The 17179-nt window shown below is 44.7% G+C and overlaps 1 protein-coding gene across 11 annotated transcripts in view; it reads left to right on the forward strand.

Annotated features, from left to right (window-relative positions):
• Positions 1-17179, forward strand: part of LOC100114473 (neuroligin 4) — a 237576-nt gene that overhangs the window by 169697 nt on the left and 50700 nt on the right. For all 11 annotated transcript variants that reach the window (XM_016986595.3, XM_016986593.2, XM_031929371.2 and 8 more), the window contains exons 6-9: positions 1518-1871; positions 2467-2776; positions 4643-4850; positions 9513-9770. In XM_016986595.3, the coding sequence (XP_016842084.1) occupies positions 1518-1871; positions 2467-2776; positions 4643-4850; positions 9513-9770 (1130 nt within the window). The remainder of the gene's footprint in view (positions 1-1517; positions 1872-2466; positions 2777-4642; positions 4851-9512; positions 9771-17179) is intronic.

The following is a 17179-nucleotide window of genomic DNA, read 5'->3' on the forward strand; positions in this document are numbered from 1 at the left end:
GTGCAGATGACGAGGGGGCTTACCGGAAAAACCGCAAGACCCGGACGATTCAGCTCGATTTTCCCTTGTATGTACTAGACATGCTCGCGCGCACATACGAGCGGCGGGCGGTGAGTATCTAAAATTTTCGAGGACCCGAGCGGTTTACGCGCGCGTGTCCCGACACGCTGCTAAACCGATTAGCGTTCTTTCACGAGCTAAGAACAGCCGTACTATGTGTACGCCTGAATGTACGTGCACGGAAAGGGGCTTAACGATCTCGAATTTGATGAAAATTTACCAGCAAGGAAGCGCCTCTGCGCGGAGGTCGACCGTCGAATTTTATGCATCATCAATTGCATGATCAAATGCTTATTCTTATACTTATCTATATTTAACAACTCCCATGCACAAGAAGTAAACCGCAATTTCTGCTTTACCATACTGCCAGTGATTCAAAACGTAGCATGCCGTGCAGATGCAAGAATTACGTTTAGGTGGTCGCAACTGTTATCTATTTATATAGGCTGCATCGAGTTGCGAAACGAATGATCGAATTATTTCAGACTGCGCTGCAGTATTGCTTCTATTTAGCGAACTTGAACCATTGCTCGCGCGAGGCTAATACAGCGGATAGAGCCACTGTTGTTTAATTTCAGTGCTGATCCTACATTGGCCAATACTACTGTAATTGTGGTTTCGATATTGGATCGATACAAATATAACGATCTCCATTAAACGGCATTAATTGACCTGATGCTTCTCAGAGTATTATTTTATTAGTTAACAAGATGCATCGATTTGAATCTCGTGTATAGGCTTCATTTGAATAATTAATGCGCCCCCACTGCGGAGATTGCAATTTTGATGAGGCTTCACGAAGTAACGTTATACGTTTCGCTACCAAACTGCGATGATTCAAACGCAATGCAACAATCGTTCATCATTTACATTAAGCCTACGTTGAATGTTGATTATCGAACCAATGTTTTTGTAATCTACTCGCGATACCTGCTGTGAATGTAATGAAGCGAACGCATCGCATTCGTCTCGTTAGCTAAATCGAACGCTATCGCTATTGGCACAGTGGCATTGGCACACAAATCATCATTTTTCTTTTTATCACGAAATACGACGCGTTTGAAAATTTTTGCCTAAACTAAAAAGTGTAGAATAGGTATTTTAAGATGATGGATATTGGCTATAAAATTTAGTACCTATTACAATTTTTATAGTAAAAAATACCAAATCATTTAGTACGTTATACTATACTCTAATAGAAAATATAGCTAGACAATTTATAGTAAACCTGACTATAAAAATTGTACTATCTACCTGACGAAAAATAGGCCAAAAGTTTTACTAAAAAAATATAGTAACAATTACAAAAACATTGTTACATTAACTATAAATTTTGTGATCACTACCATATTTTAAATTACTTTGGCGTATAGTAATCTCTACTAAGTCGATTTTTCTCAGTGCAAGTAACATATTTCTATAACGGAGCTAACCGAAAAATTTTGCCCTGATTCCAGGAATGTCGGAGGGCGGTCGCAAGCATCCAGTGCTGGTGTTCATCCACGGCGAGAGCTACGAGTGGGGCAGCGGTAATACCTACGACGGCTCGGTGTTGGCGAGTTACACCGACCAGATCGTCATCACGCTGAACTACCGACTCGGCGTTCTGGGCTTCCTCAACGCCAACGTCTCGCCCCACACGAAAGCTCGAGTGGCGAACTACGGCCTGATGGATCAGATCGCGGCGCTGCACTGGGTGCAGCAGAACATCGAGTACTTTGGCGGCGACCCGAGCAACGTCACGCTTATGGGCCAGGGTACAGGGGCGGCCTGCGTTAATTTTCTCGCCATCAGTCCCACCGTCATGCCAGGTGAGTTTTTGATTTTGCGTAGGTCAGGTTTATGGAACATTGAGTTCGGAAATTTATATTTTTTCAATTTCGATGATATACTTGTATCGTAGTTTTTTTTGCAAAATTGTACACATGGCAAAACTGGTGAAATAGATTCCCATAAAAACGCGCGATCCAATAATTTTACAAAATGTAGGGATTGACGTTGCTTGTAAAGTCAGATTGGTCGTGGATAGAATGCACGTCACGCAACTCGACGATAAAAGTAAAAATGCAACTCCACTCAAGCGAGATAGAACACGGGCCAATTCCGCCGCCTACTACATTTGTGCTGTAAAAGTCGAGCTCGATTCAAATTCAAATTTCACCGTGCAAAGTGCAAATACTGTGCGATCGAACGTCTCGGTTCGCTTGGCAACTTATGACTTGAGCCAGGCATAACCCGCTCGAGTGGACGGCACGACGACACTATATTCCATATAACACGAAGAGTCTATTATGCAGCAGGTCCGCAAGCTATACAGGCAGCGGAGGCACATATAGCTGTAAACGGAGGAAAATAGAGCAAGCGTAGCCCATCTATAAAGCGACATGTCGTGCACATTCGTTGCAGGTCTGTTCAAGCGAGCAATCCTATTATCGGGCAGCGCCCTGTCGTCGTGGGCTGTGGTGGAGGAGCCGGTCTCGTACGCGCTGAAGCTGGCGGAGGCGGTGAACTGCTCGGTGCCGAAGGACCTACTCAAGGATCACGAGCTGCTGGTCGACTGTCTGCGCGAGAGCAGTCTCGAGGCCCTGCTGCGGGCCGACGTAAGGCCGCCCACCTTCCTCAGCGCGTTCGGGCCCAGCGTCGATGGAGTCGTCATCAAGCCCGACTTCCAGAAGGATCTGCTCTCCTATCTCGGCCCGGAATTCCAGGGATTCGGGTGAGTGGAACGTGCTCCGAAATTCATTTACCCAGTGCACTCTCCCCCCCCCCCCCCCCCCTCCCTTCCTCCTCTGCGTCCGTCGCTTTCCGCGGCTAGAAGCCGACCAGAATTATGTGCGCATGCCTTCTTTGTTTGCCAGTGCCCTGGAATAGGACGCGGGGGATTATCGTCAGCGGAGCTGGAGGTGGCGACGTCGTTGATCTTGCAGGCGCGCGACTAGCTCTAATTAAGTCATCCGGATGACGAGTGACTCCGAGGACGGAATTTTTACGCGTCGTGCTGACGTCTTTACTCGGATTTCGAGCTTCCGATCTGTCGAGATCGCACGGCTACATCGCGGTGCGTTGTGAGCGTTCATCTCGGCCGCGAATATTAAGCGGCGATAGTGCAAGCGCGGAATCCGCCGAGCTCGCGCCAAGGTGCACGTAAATGAGCGACAAGCACCTGCACCCGTATAAGCTCGCAGTATAGTCGCTTGTAGTGTATAATTGCGCGCGGCGAGAGTTGCGCCTGCTATTCCAGCGCGGAGAACGCGAAATTATTCGGAGAATTACGCGAGAGCTTCACTCGCGCTCTTGATGCCTGTGCCATACCTCGCGTCTGTCTGATATCTTCGCCTTCTCTTCTCTCCTCGTCTTTCGAACTTTCCCTCTGTCTCTCTCACTCACTCCCTCTATCCGATACTATCGGCTCGAGTAATCGTAGTTTACGCCGAGTAAGTTTCAGCTGCCTCCGCTATCGTCTTGAAAGAGAGAGAGAGAGAGAGAGAGAGAGAGAGAGAGAGAGAGAGAGAGAGAGAGAGAGAGAGAGAGAGGAGAAAGTAGTTTGCCAGCAGTGGAGAAATATTCGAAATTCGCCCCTGAGGAATTCGCTCAATACCGCACAGTCTCAACTCTCTCTCTCTCTCTCTCTCTCTCTCTCTCTCTCTCTCTCTCTCTCTCTCTCTCTCTCTCTCTCTCTCTCTCTCGCTTGCTCGCTCTCTTTCCAGCGTGCGTAATTCTTCGGAGCATGCGAAACTGATAGCTCGCGGTTATGGATCGAGTCGGATTGTCTCATACTAGATATAGCGTACATGTGCGCGCCCGGAAACGATACGATTGCGTCGCGGAGACGTGTACCTGCTTTGATTCGCCCCGTTCTGCCGTTAACGCATTATACTATGCTATAGTGCGCACGAGATGCGTGCGATCAAGTCAGAAGTGGTTATGGAAGTTGCGCCGTTCGGCACTATTCGGATTTCTGTTTAAATGAAGCTTTCGCCAGGACCGAATAACGCTTTCTCGGCTCTGGAGTGTGAAGAAAACCCCCTTGAGTTTTCGAGTAAACGCCTAGCAGCGGGTTCTTCATATTCGCGCTAGGGATACAACTCATTTCCTTCCGTGTTTCAAACCGAGAATAGAGACACACTTATGATAAAATTACGATTACAAACATTCAATTTTTCCCCTAAAATTCCTAAAATCAAGTAGGAAAACTTATTTATGAAAATATCGTCGATACGAATCTTAATTTTTTTTTTAATCGAATGTTTCGATTTAATGAGTTTAAATAAGTCCAGACGAGAAAAAAATTCGAAATAAGCCCTTCCTCGAAAAAGTTCAAAGACGTCATTAATTACATCATGATAATAGATTCCAATCAATTATCCAAACGTAGAGAGGGAGCCAGACGGCAGTTAAATTCGAGCGAAAAGTACGACATCCCCACGGTACAGGTACGGAAAGCGAGCGACGTCGACCTACATTTGCATACACAGCCCCGCCCTCCCGCTCCCCTCCGAAAACAAACGTCTACAGCAGTAGGCGAAAAAAGAATAACACGACTCGATTAATAAAGGTATACACAACGCGGACGATTTTTCAGGATCCTACCCAAGAAGGCGGAGCACGGCGAGGCCATCACAAGCAACAACAAGTACGATTTGTTATTCGGCGTGACAACGAGCGAGGCCCTATGGCGCTTCGCCGAGCGCGACGTCGAGAAGGGCTTCGAGGGCGAGCGCAGGGACAGAATCATAAGGACCTACGTGCGCAACGCTTACATGTATCATCTCACGGAAATATTTTATACGGTGAGTCGCGCTGACCCTCGTCTGCCGAGTTTTTTGTTCCTTTTCTTGGTGGCTGCTGTCGGCCAATTCGAGCGAGGCTGACCACTGCTTTCTTTTTTTTTGTCGGTGGAATCGGGTTGGAAATTAGTCGAAATGGGTGAGCCTGGGAGCTTTAAATTTTCTGATCCTCGTGCGCAAAATTTATTTCTTGACTTCTGACACTCCGTGCGCGAAATTATGGTCGGATTTAGTCCGCCGAGATTTCGAAAGCTGTGGATTTAGAATTGATAAGTTATCATCACGTACGTTTGAAGAGTGTCGCGTCGAACTATTGTTTCTTTCCATGCATTTCTGATCGTTCCAGTCTTGCCTGTCAAAATTGATCTTGGGAATTGGGAGTTTAAAGTTGCAATGCGATACTAGCGACAGCTTCGGCAATTAAAAAACATGGCGTCGACAAAGTCTCTGTTTACATTGGTGGTATATGGGAGTTTAGTATTTTCAGTCAATTTTTAAATAACAATTATTGTAAATCTATATCTTCCGCGAATGGAGTGAGTCTAGCTTGTATTACGTTTGACAGAACTTTGTAGCACGTTGCTAAAAGTCAAATACCCCTATAGTTATTGCAGTCTGTCTTATCCCCCTTTTTAAAAATCGGTATAATGATAGATTCCTTCCAATTTTCGGGTATTGTTTCATTTTTCCAGATGGCACATACTATTGTTTTTTAGTTTTTTAATCGCGGCCTCTACTTCTTGGTAGCTCGGTTCCTCCACGTGGGGTTCAGCAGTGTGAATTTCGTCCCCTAATTCTTCGCTATTTTCGTGCACGTTTAATAATTTATCGAAATAATTTTTCCACAGCGACAGTAATTCGTTGTCATTTGTTACGAGGTCCCCGTTTTCGTCCTTCATCAATTGCGCTCTACTCCTAAAACCCTTTCTGATGGCGTTAATCCCTCTGTACATTTCGTGGGGGTTATTTTCCTTACTGTTAGTTTCTATTCTCCTAATAAGATTCTTTTGATACTCCCGCTTCTTATTTCTGTAGATCGCGCTCGTCTGTTTCCTTACGTTAGAATACTTTTTTACGGTCCTATCGCTTCTATTTTGTAAGCTATCTAATTTAGCCTTTTTGCGCCTTTCAAACCAGAGTTCGCACTCTTCGTCAAACCATGGTTTGCTCTTTGGCTTTTTCTTTTTACCCAGTACTTTGTTCGCGGCCTCTTTTACCGTTTTTTCGATGTCCCCCCATAAGCTATTCGATTCGTCATTCCCCTCCGGCGATGTGTTTGCTTCTTCAAGTGCCTGAAACCTGTTATTAATTTCTATCTGGTACCTAATTCGCTCTGTTCTATCTCGTAGTTTCTCAATATCGAAGCTTTCTACCTTGTTTGCTCGCTTACTATTTTGATTCGCTACTAGTCTAGCTCTTAATTTGGCTACTACTAGGAAGTGGTCCGAGTCGCTATCTGCCCCTCTGTAAGCCATTACGTCAAGAACATTAGTATGACGTCTTTTTTCAATGAGGAAATGATCAATTTGGTTCTGTGTGGCCCCGTCCGGCGATGTCCACGTTGCCTTGTGTATTGTCTTGTGCTTAAAACACGTAGTTTTGATTATAAGATCTTTTGCCGCCGCGAAGTTTATGACCCTAATACCGTTATCATTGCTGGCTTCGTGCAGGCTTTCCTTACCTATAGTAGGCCTAAACATTTCCTCCCTACCTATTTTAGCATTGAAATCGCCTAATACTATTCTTGTGTCGTAAGACGCGAACTGGTCGATTACCTGCTCTAAAGTTTCGTAATAGAGATCCTTAGCTTCTTCTTCTTTGTCCTCCGTAGGACAGTGTACATTAATAAATACATATCTATACCATTCCCATTCGATAATGATGTACGAGAGCCTATCATTGACGGATTTGAAACTTTTAACCGAATGTATGATGCTTTTGCTTACGAGAAATCCGGTTCCTAGAGATCCCCCACTCCCGGCCCCATACAGGTACGGGAAGTTACCCGATGCTAGTACTCCGCCATCTGGCCACCGCGATTCCTGTATTGCTACCAAATCTAGATTGTACCTATCAGCTTCCTTTACGAGTTCTTTAAACGCACCTGCTCTGTATATACTGCGAACATTCCAAGTTCCGACTCTTAAGTCCCTCTTGGTTCGGATTTAATTTTTTTAAGCCATGATGTTATGTTAAACCCGCGCGCTTCGGATCCTGTTCCGATCGCAGGTGAGTCCACCGTTCTAGAGGTGATAACCCCCATACCTCTCTAGAACTAAGTATGAGAGCTTTCTAACTTTGACGAGGACAGTGTCAACTCGTCGTCAGACACACTACGGTTTCATTCTCGCATCCTAACGCCCCCCTGCAAGGCAGCGCTCCTTCGCTGGCATCGTTACCGCGTAAGGCCAGGTGACGAATCATTCTACACTCAGTAGGTAAACTTCGGACGAACTTAAGCTCGCTAAAGACGGCATCTATTAATTTTATAGATAAATAAGCAAGTAAGGCCGGCTCTCGGGGAGAAATAACTTCGCTCCGATCAACAGTGCGCCGAAAACTTTTGATGAGCCCGCGCGCTTCCCCACTTTGTCTAGCGCTCGCGAAAATGTTTTCGAGTTGCTTGTGTGTATTTTTCTGGATACGTTACCGAGCGAGTTGAAAATAATACTGATGCTGTCTCCCTAATATAAAGCTCGCGACATTTAAAGCTTTTGTGTTGGCCGGCACACGCGGAATTGAATTCAACAGTCAAACAAAAAACCGTGTAGCGACAATACAATGCTACCGACCGGCATCAGAGCGATAAACGCGAGAGCGCGATAAATTCGCAAGCCAAAATTGCGAGCGAAAAGCTCTCGTATCAACGTTTGTGCCAAGCGCGTTAATTCAGATTAGCCGGGAAAGTACTCGCGACGCGAAATGCCTGCATTTATTAATCGACGCGCTCGAAAGTAAATTGCCGAAATCGAAGAAGAGCGGAAGCGAGGTATAATTAATGGCAGCTCTTGCCATCTCCTCGATTAAAGTGACCCAGCAAACGTGGCTGGCACTCGAAATTAGCGCGCCGAATCGATGGCAATCGCCCATGCGGACGACCATCGCAAAATAAAGCTTTAGCCGTGCGTGCGGTTCTTCTGCTGCTCTCCGGCGGATTTTTGATCGACGCGCTGGATGCGGCTTAGATGCATTTGCGCACGATAATTACAGAATGCGTACGCTCTTGAGAATTCATTTTAACACTTTTACGAGTATTATGCATCAAGGCATCGCGAGGTGTAAAGAACTGAATTTTAAGAGGGGTATAACTTTTGGTATAGCGATGACACAGCGACGCGTTAATCACTCCTATCTCGAACTAGATCATTGCGAGCACAAAACTGACTCCTCTGACAATAGTCTCTCGCTCTACATTAAAATGTATAACACCATACGTCCGAGCGGTTCAGTCCAACTTAGTCGAACTTAATCGATTCCGAATTCCCAACAACACTCGAACTCGCGGCCGCAACTTTCCAGCGGAAGCGCATCGCTATATGTATAGACACGTTATATAGAGGAAACAGCACCACTATTATTTTAGTTTTTACAAGTTATTTCGTGAAAGGCTTCTCGCGCAAAAGCCTCAATTAAAAACTCACGCTACAGCAGCGAATTTGGAAAAACGGCGCAAGCAGCTGGTCAGAAAAGTTGACGATAATAATTAGGATCTCGCATTCATATGCTTGGCAGTGCGCGTGAGCCGAATTGGTGCTAATGAGCTGTGTCGTTTTTGCCAGAACACCGGTGAAAACACGCGGTGAGCGTGCGCTAACTTTGATGGTCTATTTTCGCGTGTCGCGACGCGGATCGCAATTAAAAATGATGGGATCGCTGGAAACGAGCAGTTAGCAACTGGGCTCGCCAAATTATGCGCAGAAACTTAGCAGTCTAAAGACTCATTGGTAGGCCTGCGGTTTGCAAGCTGACGCGGCAAGATCAGGGCCGCGAAATAATTTTGTTTACGAGTGCATGGAGTCAAAAACAGAGACAAACAGCGCTATAACTGCACTGGGCGTTTCTAATTAACGCTCAATCTTCGCCGTATCTGTCAATGCTTCATTAATGCAATTACGCCGAACTATTTTCATTATCGCATCGATCGCGATATGCACAGCTTCATCGGCAGGGAATTTAATTAACAAACTGCGAGCACGTCTGACCGAACCTGCGCTCTTCCACTCGCTGCCCAACCGTTTGATGCCATCTCGATTTCTCGTTCATCGATATCGCGCCAAGTTTGCCAAAGTATGCGTGAACCAATTTTGTATACGACGAGAATCATAACCACTAGGCAACGTCAGTGATACATTGTAATAGCTTCCCCATTTAATTAGCTTTGCACTTTTTGTCGCGTCTGGCCGAACCCGACAGTTTCCACTGAACCCGCGTATACGCTCGTTGAAAAACTGATTCCACCTCAAGACTGGACCCGAGCTACCGAGCGAAATGGTCACTGTTGAAGTTGAAATGTTGACCAAACTAGAAAACATTCGATGCGCCCCCCAATCAAAAACATGCCGACCAAGCGTGATCAATCAAGACCCTCGTGCAATGTACAATCACTCGCGACTAAAATCTACAACCTCTCGTGTATGTGTTTGACCCTCGTTTCCGAAACGACAGATCGTGAACGAGTACACGGACTGGGAGCGGACGGTGCAGCATCCGATGAACACGCGCGACGCCTGCGTCCAGGCGCTGAGCGACGCCCAGTTCGTGGCGCCGCTCGTCCAGACGGGCGACCTCTTCACCCTGCGACACACCAAGAGGCCGAACGGTATGCATGTGCCGTTACCCGTCCACGACGCCGACAAGGAGCCCTTGCCCAAGACCTACTTCTACGTTTTTGATTATCAGATGAAGGATGGCGATTATCCGCAGGTGAGTACGCAAATTTTTTCACATCCAGGGAATACAGGTATGAATTTTAAATTCGTACTAGGAAGGAAAAGAAAAGCCGGAAACAAAATTCTCTGCATCAGAGCATTTTGTTGGCTAGATTCGGATTATAAGAATTATCTAATTTAAAAAGCGAAATTATTTCAAAATGTTTCAAACGTTGTTGTAAAGTGAAATTTTTTTAAAAATGACAAGAAGTACATTGTTACTGCAAATATTACGTAGCTGTAGCTCGAATAAAAAGAAAAATCCTTTAATCGGCGCATGCAAGATTATTATTTTCACGTCAGTATCAGGGTATCAGCAAAGAGAATATTACTTTCGAGCTACGCCTAGCCTGGACCATCAGCGTAGAGCCAGTTTTGTTCAATCCAGATGAGAAACAAAGGCATCAAAGATGCAAAAAATGTGTCGTTACAAGCGGCAAAAGAAATCCGCTCCGTCGTTTGATCGTTAAGCGGCCTACGGAGCCTCGACACGAAACAAAGCTCCGGCGAGCTATATAGAAGAAGAAAAGTCGTCCGCAAACGGCGTCCGAAGAAAAATATAAGGGAGGAAACGGATCGTCCCCGTAATATCTCGTCGGAGGTGGGCGTCTTTTCTACGCCGATAATTACCGGGCCGCAGGTCGGGGCGCACGACGTCCGTGTAATAAGAAGAATTACATCGGGGCCGGTCGTTCGTTCGCTCGTTTCTCTCCCTTCTCCCTCCTGCAAAAACTTGGCCGCGTCCGCGAAAAGACGATGAAACGCCCGAGATAAGGCGGGTAATATTTAATTAAAGCAATCCAGCCGTGCCACGGATCTCTATACGTACACGTCCAAGTGTATAGCTGACTATATATGAAGCTCGTTCCGTCTTAAGTGTCCGGCCGATGCGTATAAAAAGTTTTTAAATTGAAGACGCGTTATAAAAGCGGATGGATGACAGCTTATGCGGACGTATAAAGAGACAATGAAACATTTTTGGATTCAGCGCGTAAAACGCGAAATCCGCCAGTGTATATGCGCGTGCGTAGTCTGCATATGAGAAATCTCAGGAAAAAATACATACCTATGCCCGTATAAAAACGGTGGAAAAAATGTTTCAAATATTCCAATTCCATATGTTAAAAACAATACAAAACCATTCTCCAACAAACAAAAAGTGCCTCGGGATACTGTTTTCTCGACCCATTGTTCAACAGGGCGAGCACCCAATGCAGCAAACGGAAAATGTATAGAAGTAGGATAAAAGATGAAGCTGAAGCTATCCGCCACACAGAACCCGCCGAACCGTGCCATATATGCGGTGGAGCCCCAAATTTTTTTTTAATGTACACAGCTTAAAACCGCTTGATTATGGTTAAGATAATCAAAGATTATCGGGGAAAGTACTTTTCCGTAAAAAACAATCAAAATAGGCATTAAAAAAACAATTAAAGTCAACAATCGCAAAGATAGCAATTTTAAAGTACGAATCAATAAAACATATTCCTGAATTATTACTGGCCAACGAGATTTGCGAGGATTGTTCCTCATACGTGTAAGAAGTCAGCCACAGCGTTGAGGTCATGGGAATAAGTTATAAATAAACAAAATCACCTCCTTACTTGCAAAATATATCCGTATATATAGGTTTCACGTCGTAAATTCTATGTAACTTTTTTTAAAATAATGTTTGGCACGCGAAATTTGCTGGAGGCTTTCTTCTTCGGTGTAAAAAGATATCTACCGTGCAAAACTTGTGGCACCAATGTTATTAATAAACAATGTCGCCTCTTAGTTGCAAAAAAGGACGAATATTCGGCTTTCGCTACGTCACATCCATGAAACTTTTTTTCAAATAATGTTTGGCGAGCAAAACTTGCCGGAGGCCTTGTTCTTACGTGTAGAAAAACATCCGCCGTGAGAAACCTGTGGCACCAATGTTATTAATAAACAAAGTCACCTCTTAGTTGCAAAAAAGGACGAATATTCGACATTCGCTAAGTCTTACCAATAAATTTTTTTTTAAATAATGTTTGGCGAGCAAAATTTGCTGAAGGCTTTCTGCTTACGTGTAGAAAGAAATCTACCGTCCAGAACTTATGGCACCAATGTTATTAATAAACAAAATCGCCTCTTAGTTGCAAAAAAGCACGAGTAAGGGGCGACATTGTTTATTAATAACATTGGTGCCACAAGTTTCTCACAGTAGATTTCTTTCTACACGTAAGAACAAATCCTCCAGCAAGTTTCGCTCGCCAAACATTATTTTAAAAAAAGTTTCATAGAATTTAATTTTATTGAATTAAAAAAAAAAATTTGGGCCCCCACCGCATATACGGCACTGTTCGACGGGTTCTGTGTGGCGGGTAGCTTCAGCTTCATGGATAAAAGTACGTGAAAAGAGCCTCAATTAAGAACATCGTTAAAAATACTTGATCTGCGCTCTTTTGCATCGGTTCAGATTGTTGAATAACGTCTAGTTTTCAATGAATTTCAGTGAAAACAGTGTCACAAAGCACTTTTTGCGTGTTAAAACGCGGTTCTTTATTGTTTTTAAGATAAAAATTTAATAAAGTCCTTTACATATAAAGCGTAATGCTATAGTGGCTTTTATTGAAAATTGCCTGAGAATATTGTAACAAGCAGAAAAATTTGCTACGGGTGGGTCAAACATAAAAAGATACGACTGATCAAACTTTCAGCTTTGTCGCTTTGTTTATTGCGTCGGCATAATTAGTTTGACCAGGATGCCTGCGCCAAACGCATATAGTCGATGAAAGCTTCTAGTTATCTTTATTTTACTCGTATAACTCGATCCATCATATTTATTGTCGCGATTTGCAGTGTATAAATTGTCGGTCCAGATTGAATCAAAAATTGAATCCAGTATCAACTCTGATGCAACGCTTCCTATTTCGATTTCATCTGTTTTCAGCTCGCAGTCGATTAAAATTGCATATACAGAGCAAAAAACGTTCGCGAGTTTTCCACATCAAGCGATCTTAAAAGCGAAAAGGAAGCCGATGCATTCGCCATTTATTCCGCACACGCTTTTATCACGTACGCTGCGATACATATATATATCTATTTATTAAGCTTACACGGGCAACAGCTGAAATCCACTTAGGGAGTATAAAAGTCAGCTGTTATTTTGCGGAAAAGTCGCGGCTAAAGCCTGGGCTGCAGCTTGAAAAATTAGATTATTATCGAAAGTTTTTCAAAGCCAGCAGCAGCAGCGCGCGTAGCTAGGAGGCTCTAAATCGTCGTGCTGCTGCTGCTGCTGGCGGACGTTGCCGAGCAAAATGACGAATAACGGTAACGAGGAAACTTGCTCCCCGGACGGCTCCTCAACTTTTACCGCGTGCATATAACTCCCGCAATGAGAAGTGGAAAAAGACGACGTGCCCCGGGACACGCCGAGCGATGAAGGAGTGTAAAGTTTTAGAATTTTTATACAAAAGAGTGGCCGGGGACGAGAATGCAGAAACGGCGGCGGCGGTGGCTGCCGCGAGGGTCGACGCTGAGTTATTATTTTTGAGAATCGATACTCGGCTATTCTTCTTTCCGCGCCGCACTGTCCTGTGAGCGGGTATCTTGGTAGGTCTGAAAAGTTGGGGCTTCAGGATAAAAGATTGCCGAGGCGGCGTCGCGGGCAAGGATTTCTGCAAGTTTTGAGTTCGCGAAATTCTCATGGATTTTGTGGGCAAACAATAAAAAGTGATTGAATTTTGTTTTGATGCTTGTTGAAGAAATAATGAACCAAACCGCAAGTCTAACTTTTATTTAATTTTACTCAATTGGCGCCATGTTACGCTGTTCGACGATCACGATGAACATTTGATTGTTTGACGTATGTTGCGCAGTCAAAGCGAAAAATAATATCAAACTTGATTGGCGCAAATTATACTTATACGGTAATAGCAATTTAATCGTTTTCCGGGACTGGCTTATTCTATATAGAATCGAGATTTGTACAAAATTATGTACAGTTTTTCCAGGCTACATTATAGTGAAACAAAAATTGAGCATAATTCTCCAGTGCGCGGCGAGACGACTTTTCTTCTTTTACACGATATTCACTTCGCAATTTCGTTCCTACAAAAAGACCATAACCACGCGCGCAGCCTTAATGGTACTCGTGCCCCTCGCGCGTTAAATATAGTCGCTTTATCGCGAAGCGTTTTCTACCTACTCGGAATTTACGTACATAACTGCTGCGCGCGCGCATATGTTTTAAAAAAATACGCCCGCAAGTAGCGTGGAATATGAACTTTCTAAACACAAACTCGAGCATCCTCTTTCTCTTCCATTTAATCTTATCCTGCAGAGGTATGTACAATTCTGCCTTAGCTGCAAAGCTCGTACAAAGGCGACCTCAAAACTCGTATAATCACGGGGAGCGTGTGCAATTATTCCTCAAAATCAATATCAGCCGCGCCGCACAGCCTCGTAATTCAATATCGGCCCGCTTGAATTTTATCTCTTCCTCGAATCGCACGTGTATCGATAATAATCGGTATAGCTCTTTATCGAGCCACCTGAAAATTTAATTACTCCCGTTTATTTCACGAAGCCCCTATGAAGAAAGAACCGATAAGCCTTAGCAGAATACGATGCCAGGGCCGATAGTGGAGTAAGACGATAATGGCGAAGAAGAAGATGATGAGGCAGAACAAGGCAAGTGGGGGCTGGGCTACACAGACATTAAAAAATCGGGAGATAATGAGAGTGCAGCTCATTTGGATAGAACACGGGGCGAGTAAGCGATGCCGATGCTCTAACCGGGAAAATAATAGAGCAGGGTAAGCATCAAGGGCTGCTTTCATAATTTTCCACACGTGCCGGGCGAGAAGGAAAAAAAGCTAATATCAACCGGACCGACTAATTGGACGGCATTGTTTTACCGGACATTATGTCAGTGTTTTATGAAGCTCCATGGCGCGCGTTTGTGTGAAATCATCCGATGTTTTTATGTTTGTTTAATTGCGTGGGAATTGGAACGACGGCGTCGGCGAGTTCTGTAGTCCAGTCTCGGACAATATGCGAAATTGAATACATGGAATTTGCCTGACCGTGGCTGACTCGATCTGCTTAACACGGCTTTTACTTCATGTGCAAACACGATTATTTTCGAAATCTTTTCGAAGGTCCAAAACAATCACGTTTCAAAATGGGCATAAGATTCACCGCAAGTGTCGAGTCATAAATAAGGCAGAGCAATGTAGGCATGGAGCTGAACTTCCTCTATACCCCTCTCTCCATACCAACACACACACACACGCGCGCGCGCGCGCACACATAGAGTCGGGGGCGTAATCGGCCTTTCAACTCCTTGTGCTTTAGCTCTCGGGGCAATCGTGTCCGTACGGCCGTTGCGCGGGAGGCGAGATTTAAACTCGCGCATTGGTCTTTTTCCTCGGCTTTACGTTTCTCCAAAGCGTTATACCTACATATATACGCGTGTACACGCCGGTGGCTGCTAATTCTGTTCGAGGATTTTTCTCGGCACGCCGGCTTTGTGCTCTCCGCTCGTGGTATCTCTCTTTTTAATTGACTGCCGGCAGGGCTTCTGTGCAGCCTATTAATTTGGAGAAAGAGAAGAGTCCAGAGGCTGCCCTGCAAACTGCCCTTTAACAAGCGGATATGCTCAAGTAATATCTAGCCGCGCTTCGTTAGTCTAAGCTAATCTGAATCTTATGCTAACTGCTACTGTGTTTATGATTCATAATCCCGCGGAATCGAGCTTTAGACAGCGGAATAATTTCTACTTTGCTTTCGCTTCGCAGAAAATTGGTTACTGAGAACCGTTGATTATCGATATAAATGAATGAATAATGTAAAGTGCGCTGGCGTGTGGAACCTTATGAGAATGCAAAGTAGAGCAGTGAGTTGATTTTCGGCACCGAATAATCTCTCCACTGCGTAATAAGCGAATAAATCCGCATATCGTACTCACGAGGACTTGAAGCTGCCCATGCAGTTTTCATTTCTTATGATTTTAATCGTATTATTCTACCAGAAAGAGAGAGAGAGAGAGAGAGAGAGAGAGAGAGAGAGAGAGTGAGAGAGAGATATGAATAAATAAACCGAGCGAAGTAGTTGTTTCAAGCCAGACTTCGCTCGGAATGTAATTAAAAATTAGGATTAGTCTGCTTTTCTCACGCCACGCATTGTATAACGACTATCACACAAACGCACTACGGTGAATTATGCGAAACTGGAGAAAATAAGTAAAACAAAGGCCCGAAAGGGCTTGGCATCGCGAGAAAAGCAAGTTAAGCGAAATAATATTTCAAAATTATGAAGGCAGCTCCATCCGCTCAGTGATATAAATGAAAGGTGGCGGGGCGGACTCGGGGAAAAAAGCGAGAACATAAAAAAAGGATGCACTCGCGCGGCGCATGTAAGAAAGCCCCGCGTAAATCTTGAGCGAAGTTGACGTTTCGCACCTCTCTCGCAGCCCACGGGTTATTCTCTCGCCCCCGCCTCTGGCTATACGCTTGGTATTATATACAGTAATTCGGTCTCTTTTGTAGGGTCGGGCTGTGCGCGCGCGAGTCAGAGGGAAAGAGGAGGAGGGAGAGTTTCCGGATATGAATGGAATTCTTAGCACGTTTCAGCCGGTGCGGAGTCGCTGTCGGTGTTCTTTATCTCGGGCTTTTCCGGTCAGCTTCTTCGCTTCTCTCGAACCGGTTTGGCCAAAAGCCGACGCGTGTTCATCGCCGGCGGATTCATCTCGTGAAAAAGTGTCGACGGGAAATGGAAGCGGCTAAGTCGTAGACAGAGGTGCCGCACTAGTGTAGCCGCCGATCAAATTTTAATGCCGCTATATTTCTTGAACGATTTTTTCACTCTGGGATTTACGTTGTAGACCGACAGATAAACATGTGCAAGGCACCGGAAGATGAATTTATCAGGCCTGGAAGGGCTTCGCGGAGGCGAGACTTTGCGGCCAGGAAATGCAACTACAGTCAGAGGATATTCGTAGAGGATAAATCATTCGTTTTTAACCAACTAGAGTTCAAATTGAAGCTCTTTAATTATTAATTTGGTTTTCGATTAAAATATTCACACTGCACATTGTTTGTTTATATTATTGCTAGCGCTCCAGGTGGCAACGATACTAGATAGCTGAGCTAGGTGTCCAATAATGGGCCAATAAGCAACCATGAAAAATGCAAGTTTTCTACTGTCTTTCATAAGATTTTAGCCTGCACGTGTTATCGCGAGCTCACTTATGTCATCAGACGCTTCATTACCAAGATTTATATCCGCAGCAAATTCGAAAAAATCATCCCCGTCCGCACTGATCCCTGTACCCATCCGTTCGGCCAAATCCTAAACGGGTTAATGTTTCGTTTTCATTATTCACTATTACAGCGAATGGGCTCGCCAAAGCCCTGGCACTCGCCGTCCATATTT

Source organism: Nasonia vitripennis, chromosome 4, assembly GCF_009193385.2.
Source record: "Nasonia vitripennis strain AsymCx chromosome 4, Nvit_psr_1.1, whole genome shotgun sequence".
Classification (NCBI taxonomy): domain Eukaryota; kingdom Metazoa; phylum Arthropoda; class Insecta; order Hymenoptera; family Pteromalidae; genus Nasonia; species Nasonia vitripennis.